The 12,084-nt window shown below is 41.8% G+C and overlaps 1 protein-coding gene across 3 annotated transcripts in view; it reads right to left on the bottom strand.

The window, feature by feature from the left end:
• Nucleotides 1-511: 511 nt before the first annotated feature.
• The window catches only part of ipo8 (importin 8), a 125,228-nt gene continuing 113,655 nt past the window's right edge, over nucleotides 512-12,084 (bottom strand). For all 3 annotated transcript variants that reach the window (XM_078220226.1, XM_078220227.1, XM_078220228.1), the window contains 5 exons: nucleotides 11,754-11,974; nucleotides 10,413-10,618; nucleotides 5,668-5,883; nucleotides 4,824-4,940; nucleotides 512-1,531 (listed from right to left, as the gene is read on the bottom strand). In XM_078220226.1, coding sequence (XP_078076352.1) covers nucleotides 1,434-1,531; nucleotides 4,824-4,940; nucleotides 5,668-5,883; nucleotides 10,413-10,618; nucleotides 11,754-11,974 — 858 coding nt within the window. In that variant the 3' untranslated portion in view covers nucleotides 512-1,433. The remainder of the gene's footprint in view (nucleotides 1,532-4,823; nucleotides 4,941-5,667; nucleotides 5,884-10,412; nucleotides 10,619-11,753; nucleotides 11,975-12,084) is intronic.

Below are 12,084 nucleotides of genomic sequence, written 5' to 3' on the forward strand. Positions count from 1 at the left end.
AGGCTAGGCTTGTATCTGTTGGAATTTTGAAGAATAAGAGGCGACGGAATTGAAACATACACGATCCCGAGATGCCTTGATAGGGTAGATGTGGAGGGGATACTTCCTCTTGTAGGAGAATCTAGAACTAGGGGCCACTGTTTAAAAAATAAGGAGTCACCCATTTAAAACTGACATGAGGCGAAATGTTTTCACTCAGAGGGTCATGAGTGCTTGGAACTCTTTTTCTGGAAAGGTGGTGGAAGCAGAGTCTTTGAATATTTTTGGCAGAAGTGGATAGATTCTTGGTAAGGGGGTGATAGGGTATCAGGGAGAGGCAGGATGCAGATTTGAGGTTACTATCATATTAGCCATGATCTTATTAAATGGCGGAGCAGGTTAGAGGGGTAAATGGCCTACTCCTGCTCCTTGTTCGCATGCTTCAACCAGGTTTCTCAATTTAACCTAAATTGATCAAAGCTTGCAATCCTGTTGTTAGATTTCAACAAATTAGAATGCATTCAGACAAAAATGTGCTCAACCAAAGGCTTTATTGAGGCACCCAATAGCTGAGAATGAAAACTCACAAGCTCTCTCAAAGAACCAATGAAAAGTACTGTAATTGGCTGTGACAATTCTTGCTTTACCCAGATGGGCATTTGATACCTTATGGAACATAAACAAGAAAATAATTCATGTCTCAAAGTCTAAAACTCTCGACTGCAATTCAACAGCTAAACATACTGCCAGAATATTGATATTTTTCAACTGTGCACGTTTATTAAAATTTGTCCCCCTTTCAGAAAAAAGGAATCGCGACTGTCCGCCAAGACGGACTTGTGAATTTCCACATAATTTTAAACAGTTGCAATTTATTTATTCCTAGGCTACCACTGCTATCACAAATCACAGAAACCGACAGCTTTTCACCAAGGATAATATTTTAAATGTTAAAACAGTTACCACACTGAAATTTAAAAATAGCAGAGCTGCAATAAGCAGATTTTTTTTAAATCTCTGGTAAATATTAAAAAAACATGGTTAAAGTACTTTTCTTTAAATCATGCCATTTCTTTCCAAACTAAAATCTGAGGCAATCCACATGCGACAGAAGGCACTATGTATCTAGTATTAACCCGTCAAATGCCTGTATATTGGGAACCTGAGAGGTGGTGGTTAACCAAACCTTTCCCCGTAGTGCCTGCGGAGGGGGTCGGGGGGCTGGGGGTGGGGGGGGGGAGAAGAGTGGGAGAGGAGAGATGATTTTCACTCCATTTGCTTGAGGGAAACAAAGGAAATACCGACAGAACCCTCAAATGACAATCGAGTTCCGATCCAGCACTGGAAGTGTTCAACACCAGTTCCAAAGGTCTACCGACAGCTTCAGTAATGCTGATGGATGGAAGATTTTTTTCATGATGCCCTGAAGTTTAATTAAAAATGCCATCTGTAGATCAGTTGCCCCCTGGAGTTGCTCCAAAATTAAACGCTGTGGGAACTGGTGTGGTCATGTCAAAGTTATAGCCACCCTGTCCTTCGATTTTCTTGGATTCTGAGGAAATAAAAGAAAATTAAAAATGAAACAGAACCGAAATGTGAAACAGGAAATGATTGGATAATAAAAATGACAGCAGATTGAGAACACTGTTCACCTTCCAAAAATCCAGTCTGGAAAATCTAATTTCTATGTCAGCTCAAGTCTTATTCTTAGATTTAAAGGGGCACTAGCCATGGATAATGGAGTCACATATGGCCCAGATTTCAGTTTGATTCATTGTGCTGTTAATGGAATTCTAAAACATGTCTGTGATCTTTTTCATCACTATTCCCACTGCTTCATGAATGTCAAATAAATTTTACTCCACTCAGTCTGTAAATGTCTCTCCTACATTGAATGCCAATATAGCAATTGCCCCCGGTATTCATGCAGTTTAATGCAAATAATACGTCATTAAAAATACCAGTGTAATTAATTGTTTAAGAATTGGGAAATTAAAAGCTTTGCCACCATTTCCAATAGGGGATTTCAGGCTCTCAACACTGATAAATACATTCTAATTTGATTTAAGAGTTTGTACTCTTAAACCTTCATTCTTGAAAATTAAAAGATCATCATATCTTTAAACTAGTTTTATTTTAATTTGAAAATAATCGATTTTCTATGATTTCCAATACTACTGGCTTTGGACTTACAGGAAAAGGCAGAATCATGGAATGGCATCCCCAAAATGCCAGCAAAAATCCGAGGCAATAAAAACAGGACTTGACCTGCCGGAGACTAGATTACACCCTGACTTTGATGTACAATTTAAGAGGCTCGCAGAAGATTCACTGAAAGGAATTTGCATAAACCTGGAGGTCACTTAGAAGGCAGAGGAAGGGCTGTGGTAGTAGATTAGCCATTTTTGTTCCAGTGTTCCTGTAGAACACACCCATAAGGAGTTTGTTTCCTTGATATGAAACTGACATTGGGCAAATCTTTCACATCAAAACTTTCTTGCCCCCTTTGCAGTGAGGAATCATGCTCAATATGGTGATGCCTTGCTTAGACATGTGGGCCTGGTTGCAAAAATATCAGCAATTCTATTGGAAAGCACAAGAATGTCAGGGCTTTGTACTATTCTGATCAGTATTCCATTCAGAAAATTAGTCCAAACAGAGCATTTACAGGAAAACTGGTTCAGCATTACCGAAATTCCGCTATATAATGAATAGGTATATCGTTAGTTTTACACCAGTTTCTGCTTTGTTGTACCCTTGATGTGGAGATGCCGGCGTTGGACTGGGGTAAACACAGTAAGAAGTCTCGCAACACCAAGTTAAAGTCCAACAGATTTATTTGGTAGCACAAGCCATTAGCTTTCGGAGCGCCGCTCCTTCATCAGGTCAGTGGGAGTTCTGTTCACAAACAGGGCATATAAAGACACAAACTCAATTTACAAAATAATGGTTGGAATGCGAGTCTTTACAGGTAATCAAGTCTTAAAGGTACAGACGATGTGAGTGGAGAGAGGGTTAAACACAGGTTAAAGAGATGTGTATTGTCTCCAGCCAGGACAGTTAATGAGATTTTGCAAGCCCAGGCAAGTTGTGAGGGTTACAGATAGTGTGACATGAATCCAAGATCCCAGTTGAGGCCGTCCTCATGTATGCGGACCTTGGCTATCAGTCTCTGCTCAGCGACTCTACGTTGTTGTGAAGGCCGCCTTGGAGAACGCTTACCCGAAGATCAGAGGCCGAATGCCCGTGACTGCTGAAGTGTTCCCCAACAGGAAGAGAACACTCTTGCCTGGTGATTGTCGAGCGGTGTTCATTCATCCGTTGTCGTAGCGTCTGCATGGTCTCCCCAATGTACCATGCCTCGGGACATCCTTTCCTGCAGCGTATCAGGTAGACAACGTTGGCCGAGTTGCAAGTGCATGTACCGTGTACCTGGTGGATGATGTTTTCACGTGAGATGATGGCATCTGTGTCGATGATCCGGCATGTCTTGCAGAGGTTGCTGTGGCAGGGTTGTGTGGTGTCGTGGTCACTGTTCTCCTGAAGGCTGGGTAGTTTGCTGCGGACAATGGTCCGTTTGAGGTTGTGTGGTTGTTTGAAGGCAAGTGGGGGTGTGGGGATGGCCTTGGCGAGATGTTCGTCTTCATCAATGACATGTTGAAGACTCCGGAGAAGATGTCGTAACTTCTCCGCTCCGGGGAAGTACTGGACGACGAAGGGTACTCTGTCCACCGTGTCCCGTGTTTGTCTTTTGAGGAGGTCGGTGCGGTTTTTCGCTATGGCACGTCGGAATTCCCAAAGCAGCCACAGAAAACTGACTGATTATTTTAAACTTTGAACCTCAACTATTTGAACGGATGATTCAATCGCATTGTACAGAAATGTTGATCTTGCACACAATTTCACTTGTTCCCAGTGTGCTTAACCCTCTCTCCACTCACATTGTCTGTACCTTTAAGACTTGATTACCTGTAAAGACTCACATTCCAACCATTATTTTGTAAATTGATTTTGTGCCTTTATATGCCCTGTTTGTGAACTGAAATCCCACTCACCTGATGAAGGAGCGACGCTCCGAAAGCTAGTGGCTTGTGCTACCAAATAAACCTGTTGGACTTTAACCTGGTGTTGTGAGACTTCTTGTTGTACCCTTACAGCATTGAGGAGCTTGTTCAACTTTTCAAACACACATCTTGCATTTCACACATTTTCCGTAATCATCCATGGTCCCTTTGCACTCATTCGTACAACATTCCTGAACTGAAGTCACACAACTTCAGATTTTGTAGACAATGCATTAAGATTTTTTGTGACACTCATGACCATAAGTAGCAGTTGAGATGAATGGTACAGGTGCATTTAAGTGCAAGTTGGATAAATATAAGGGATAAATGAAAAGAAGGGTATGTTAATGGTGTGAGATGAAGTAGGGTTGGAGGAGACTTTGGTTGAGGTTAAACACCATCATACATCGGTTGGGTCAAATGACCTGTTTCAGTGCTGTAACTTCAAAAATTTCCCTAGTGTAAAATCATAAGAGGCATTTATAAAGAAAATAGCATTTCTGATAATTCTGCCCGATTCCAGGTCTTCCAATGCCGAGAGGCAACGTTTTTCAAACTTTGTTTTGACACAAATTCGATTTGCATTCTGAGAATCAAAAAGTCCACTGGTGACATCAGTAGGTCATCAGCAGTACTGCAAAAACTTACTTGGTATTAACTAAAAGTGCATAGTGCAAAGTTTGTGGGGGTGGTGAAAGGGAATGTGGAATATGCTCAATATCGAAACATTCGCACTGTTGCCATTTACACAAAAATACACAGCCCTGTGTCGGGACTAACCTGCTGCGTTTTTTCGCTGTTCTGTCAGTGTAAAGATTTCCTGTAACTGTTTCCTCTGGTCCTCGCTCAAAGGGGCAGTGAGAGTCTGGTACCAGGCAGCATCCCTACTTTGTACCCCTGTAACAAAAAATAACTCCAGATTGTAGTGCACACAAATTTCTCATGTCAATAACTGCATACCGCTCAGTCTGCAATGCGCATCATAATGATGCGTGATTAACTGTATCAATACAGATATAATCTCCAAGTTTCAAAAAGAGAACTCACAAAGTTAGTTTAAGTTACTCTCGTCCTTCACCCACCGCTAAAATTCTGACAGAATGGAATTCAAGTTAGTGGTTGTGGCAGATGTGTGATTTTATAGAAAATCTGCGCATCGTTTAATTTTGCAACTTGAAGCTTTTGCCTCCTAATTTCTCAATAGTTTTGCTCAGTGGCAGGATTTCCTGATCAAAAATGCACAGTTGAGAGATGCGTTTACGATGTACAAAAGAACTCCCTTCCCTCTGGCTCCATTTTTGTCTGCAGTTGCACAAGAATATATCAACATTGCTGCTAACAGTTCATAATGTGCTGATACACAAGCAAGTGCTTGGAACAGGTTTCAACTCACTTTTGTGCTTGAAACACATCAATTATTGCACCAGAAGACAATCTGTGCAATGCTCATGGTTTAAGTGCAGCAAAAAACCGCAGTGTTGCATTGCACTGATTGAAATTATGACCCATGGAAATCATCGCTAATTTTAATAGAAATCATCACTCCCCCGTCAAACCACATTTAGTTAAATGGTTAAATTTCAATATTGACATTTGGGCATGCAAATTGTCTGAGAACACATACTTAACAGCGCTGATGTAAAAATCTGGTATTCATCAACACTGTTGTCTTCATCCAGAGGTGTAGAGAACCCTTCCAGGGCAGTTTCTTCTAACCCATCTTCATCCCAATCATCATCATCATCATCCTCATCATCTTCCTGCACCTGATGTTGGTCCAGCATCTCCAGATACTGCTGTCCCGCTTCACGAATGTCATCTTCATCACTTGGAATCTCTTCTGAAAGTGAGAACTACATCTTAGAAAGAAAACCTTTACTCAATAAAAACATTAGCAGCTTAAGGATAAGTAAGGGCAAAGAAAAGGGCTCTGCTTTTTAACTGATATATTCGTTTAACCAGAAGTTATTCTGTAGAAATCAGGATATTGGAATTTCAATCCCCTGTCTGTGCTGAGCTCGGTGTTGGAGGAATACTAGTTAGTGCAAGTACCCTTGAATTTCTATGCCTGATTGCTTTTACAGGAATCCATGATGGAAACATACATGAATAGTGACCATGCAAGACTAGACTTGGCTATGATCCTCTAAATCCACACAAATGTTCTAATGGACGGCATGGTGGCACAGTGGTTAGCACCACTGCCTCACAGGGACCCGGGTTCAATTCTGGTCTTGGGTGATTGTCTATGTGGAGTTTGCGCATTCTCCCCATTTTGCGTGGGTTTCCTCCAGATGCTCCAGTTTCCTCCCACAGTCCAAAGATTTAGGTTGATTGGCCATGTTAAATTGCCACGCAACGTCCCAGGATATGTGAGTTAGAGGGGTTAGTGGGGTAAATACGTTGGGTTACTAGGATAGGACCTGGGTAGAATGCTCTGTTAGCGAGTCATAGAATCCCTACAGTGCAGAAGGAGGCCATTTGGCCTATCGAGCTTGCACCACCTAGGCCCTAGCCCCATAACCCCAAGTATTTACCCTGCTAATCCCTCTGGACTGAGGGGGGAAACCGGAATGCCTGGAGGAAACCCACGCAGACACAGGGAGAATGTGCAAACTCCACACAGTCACCCGAGGCCAGAATTGAACCTGGGTCCCTGGCACTGAGAGGCAGCAGTGCTAACCACTGTGCCACTGTTCCGCCTGAGTCAGTGCAGACTCATTGGGCCAAATGGCCTCCTTCTGTACTGTAGGGATTCTATGATTCTGTGAGATTCATCATAAAGGATCAAACATGAACGATGGCCACTTGAGTAGTACATTGGAAACTCAATTCTGATCTGCAGAATCATAGCAAATGAATTGTCACCTGCAGGAGAGAATGGAAAGACCGCAAAACATGGTTAAAAAAAAAATGAACCAAGTAAGCCACAATCACTAGAAACTTCCAGATTTGATTCCTGGTGTAGGTTGATTTAACTGATATCACCATTAAGTGCATAAATTTAAATGGAGAAAAATTACATCGTGCGACTGTGCAGAGGGACCTGGGGGTCCTTGTGCACAAATCGCAAAAACTCAGTCTGCAGGTGCAGCAGGTGATCAAGAAGGCGAATGGAATGTTGGCCTTTATCGCGAGGGGGATAGAATATAAAAGCAGGGAGGTCTTGCTGCAACTGTACAAGGCACTGGTGAGGCCGCAACTAGAGTACTGTGTGCAGTTTTGGTCCCCTTATTTGCGAAAGGATATATTGGCCTTGGAGGGAGTGCAGAGAAGGTTCACCAGGTTGATACCGGAGATGAGGGGTGTAGCTTATGAGGAGAGATTAAACAGATTGGGTCTGTACTCGTTGGAGTTTAGAAGGATGAGGGGTGATCTTATAGAGACATATAAGATAATGAAGGGGCTGGATAGGGTAGAGGTGGAGAGATTCTTTCCACTTAGAAGGGAAACCAGAACTAGAGGGCACAGCCTCAAAATAAGGGGGGGCCGGTTCAGAACAGAGTTGAGGGGGAACTTCTTCTCTGAGTGTAGTGAATCTCTGGAATTCTCTGCCCATTGAAGAGGTGGAGGCTTCCTCGTTGAATATGTTTAAATCACGGGTAGATAGTTTTCTGATCGATAAGGGAATTAGGGGATATGGGGAGCAGGCGGGTAAGTGGAACTGATTCGCTTCAGATCAGCCATGATCTTGTTGAATGGCGGGGCAGGCTCGAAGGGCCAGATGGCCTACTCCTGCTCCTATTTCTTATGTTCTTATGTTCTTATAATATTCACTCTATCCACTAGATGTACAATTTCCAAGGGGCGGCACGGTAGCATAGTGGTTAGCACTGCTGCGTCACAGCTCCAGGGACCTGGGTTCAATTCCCGGCTCGGGTCACTGTCTGTGTGGAGTTTGCACATTCGCCTCGTGTCTGCCTGGGTTTCCTCCGGGTGCTCCAGTTTCCTCCCACAGTCCAAAGATGTGCGGGTTAGGTTGATTGGCCATGCTAAAATTGCCCTTAGTGTCCTGAGATGCAAAGGTTAGAGGGATTAGCGGGTAAAATATGTAGGGATATGGGGGTAGGGCCTGGGTGGGATTGTGGTCGGTGCAGACTTGATGGGCCGAATGGCCTCTCTCTGCACTGTAGGGTTCTATGATTCTATGAACCATTGGTAATATAAAAGAGATGGAGAGAGAGAAAACACCAGCCAGTTTCATGATAATCTCCAGGAAATTCCTCAACGCCATAAAACAATGAAGAAAGTTTCAAGAAATCATAGATGCCCAAGACATAATTCAAGGCATACTTAACTAATACACAATCCACCACCCTGCCAAAATGTCACAATGTCCTCATTCCTCAAGAATTTCAAGTGGCTTAAAATCATGGACTTTTACGCAACAGAAGAAAGCCATTTGGCTCACTTGTACCAATTCTCCCAAAATGACTGTAGCCAATCCATATTTACCACATTAGCAACCTATTTCAGTGTAGCAATCTTAACAGGAAATAATTATTTTCCGGTATCCAATCTGATAGTTATGTTTGTTAAGATTTCTTAAGCCTATGATTATCCATTTTAAAACCTGTGATTCAAACTCACCACATTCAATTGAATCAGAACTGTAAAAATCTCAAGTCTATTTCCCAAGCCTTGGTCAGTACAAAACAAAAATAAAATTTTAATATTCTAAACGTGCGCTTCTAATCAAGAAATCTGATTTTAGTCATCATCTAATTTACTGTTGAGTAGCAACACCCATCACTAGATTTGGGATAGAAAACTGAACAGAATGTTCTGAATGTGGAGAACTCATAACAAAATAATGCACCTTTTTTCCAGCGACACTTTCTAGAATATTGGTTTCCCCACTGCTACTTCACATTTGCTGTGAATCTTCAGTGCCTCTATAACAAGTTCTGCTCAATTACTTTGGCATTCTGACTATTGAGTAAAATTTAACAGCCTTCTGTTCCCAAGCCTTGATTCTTTGCCCTACAGCCAATGGAGCCACTTCCAGATGAAGTGTCTATCTTCAGCAAATACTACATGGTACAATGATCGAAAAATATCAATTATTAGCTGATGTATAATCTCTAGTTCCTCTACACTCTGAGATAAATTGAATCAGATTCTGCAGAAATGATCAAATATAAGTCTATTAAATTAAACATAGAATCATAGAATCCCTACAGTGCAGAAAGAGGCCATTCAGCCCATTGAATCTGCAGCAACTACCCAGAAGAGCATCTTACCCAGGCCAAACCCCCCACCCTACCCTTGTAAACCTGCAAGTTTACCATGGCCAATTCACCTAACCTACACATCTTTGAACTGTGGGAGGAAATGGGAGCACCCGGAGGAAACCCACTCAGACACTGCGAGATCGTGCAAACTCCACACAGTCACCTAAGGCTGGAATTGAAGCTGGGTCCCTTGTGCTGTGAGGCAGCAGTGCTAACCACTGTGCTGCCTATATTTAACAAATATTACCTCAAATGTTATTTTAAAATTATTTTGCTCAAACCTCTCAGCCAGAATTCAGCAATTGGTTTGTTTCAGTGAGTCACTATACATCTGGTAATAGTCAGTGTTCCTGTACCGTTACTATCCAGTGACCCTGCCTGGAAGATTGTGCTTTTGGATATTAGCTGAGAATTCTCAGACTTGACTCTGATTCCATGTGACTTAACAGATTGTCCACACTTGCATGGGGAATTGTTACCATAACTTACCTCCACACTTATTAAACTACTCAACAAAACTTTGCTCAGTCTGTCATTGTATTCAATAAAAATAAAGTGGGACAACATGGAGCAAAAATGTGCTCCTGTCTAGACTTTCACTCTTTTAATTTCTCTACAACAACCAGTGCAAGGTAAGATCACAAACTCATTATTAACTGTTACTTCAATGTTGGTGCTAAATGTGTTAATTCTAGCATTTGGTTACATAACCTTTCTCAAAACAGGAGTACAAGGGTTGATAATCACTTTAACTAGGAATGGGGCTATCACAAATGGTCTCAGCATCCCTTGGGAGTTAATAAGGGGAAGAAATCCGCCAGGAGGCCCCCTCCCAATAACTATCTAGCACATTGTGATGGAAAAAGTACATGTGGATGTCAGGTAGCTACATTATTCAGTCTGGTTGTATTCCCCAGCACTGCAGCAATGCTGACTCCCACAACTATGGCCAGCTGGAGAAGGCGGCAGATGCCATTCAACTCACATGGAATCATAACCCAGAGAGTTAACTCGAGGAGAGGAGCAATGGAAATTGGCGAGGAAATTTAACAAAACACACACGCGCGCACACGCATGAAGACGGAGAAAAGCTTGTATTCATTATAAAAGTAAACACATAAAAAAAACAAAGAACCATTTTCTTCAGTATCCTCATTTTCCTCTTCTCCATTCTCGTTCAGGTCATTGGGAGCTCTGCTTGCGTACGCTCGCTTTAGGCCAAGGAAGAGAAGCAGCAATGAAGGTAGAATTTGAGTGGCCACAGCATCCACAGCTTCTGGTCTGTTTTGCATTTCCATTAGCGTGCTCAGACCAATGATACAGACCTTCCGATCATGAAGCCTGGCAATAGAAGTAATTATAACAGGCACTAAATTGCAGTCAGAACAAATTACTAAATCCAGTGCAAGCGAATAATTACGTACGCAATTGAATAATTTTCTTCTAAAATACTTAAAAATAATGAAAATAAATGAAGCAAGCAATGACAGATTCACTATTGGTATAAGCATTGTAAAACCTTCTGATCATCTTTCGTGCTGATGTATCACTCCTACTACAACTACCAAGGTTCACTACTGTCACACAACAGACACAAAACAAATGATAAAATATTGTAAATTAAAAGCGAAATAATTTACCTGCTCTGTGCCAAAGAACAATTCAGATACTCCCCCTCTTGCAATATTTAATCTTTCCACATCCTTCCATTTAAGAACAGTTATTAAGTGGAACAGATCCCTTATCTAACGGATAAGGAAAACTAGTGGAAAATGGAGGCACTGCATGTGGTCTTGCTTTTAACTTCTGATGGGCATTTTTAAACTACAAAATCAAATTCCCAGCATGTGCACATTCACATTAACCTATTACAGGGATGGGGCACTCAAAAGAACAGGTCAGCAGTCCTGACTACCAATCGTCTCCTGACCACAAACCTGCAGTGCAGGTCATCTGTCAGCATCCAACATGCATAGCCCTGGCGAAAGGCGGGAGCCCCAGACCAGCAGCCCAGATTTCCATTTACTCCCTGAGGACAGGATATAATCCTTCCCTTTGCACTTGAGCAAAACTTATGATTTAAAACCTGTATTAAACCATCTCAGCTTTCTCCCCCTTCAGTCTCTCATTATCCCTAGTATTTTCTAATAGAAACCATTTTGCAACCTCAACAATAATTCTGGCGAATCTACACTGTACACAGTGTATAAATGGCTTGGAAGTTCTTTCGATGGTGTGTTGAAAACTGCAGTAAGTTTGTACTCTTAACTGTGGACTAACCAATGTTTTTGTATAAATACTTTTGTATTCTATGCAACTATTAAATAATGAAACCCAAATTATTGCTGTATTTTCTCATGGTTTTATCTACCAGTGCTCAACCTCGTGTGAGCACCTTAGGTCAGGATTTGCAGCAGGTCCTGTAATACAGCAAAGGAACACACTGATTATTTGCCTAATCAAAGGATTTGCTTACCCGAGAAAACAATCTGTGTCATTCATCCACTGATTAATAAACTGCGCTGTGATAGGCTCTGCACTGTGTGAAAAGCAAATGTTTTCCAAGGTATTCACAAGTAGCATGGGGCTGTAGTAAAGGGCAGCAATGGCCACCTGAAGGCACATGGTCCGCAGTTCACTTGTTTTAACTCCACGAGTTAATCGTTCCAGGACTGCTTCAACAAACAATGGAATACACTAATGAGACAGAGAAAACATTTTATTTTTAGAATTTTTAGGCTGTACGTGAGCTGCTGCTTTTCTAGATTTTCAACAAATTTCATCCCTTCGATCGTGCACTGACTGTC

Source organism: Mustelus asterias, chromosome 9 (assembly GCF_964213995.1).
Source record: "Mustelus asterias chromosome 9, sMusAst1.hap1.1, whole genome shotgun sequence".
Lineage (NCBI taxonomy): Eukaryota > Metazoa > Chordata > Chondrichthyes > Carcharhiniformes > Triakidae > Mustelus > Mustelus asterias.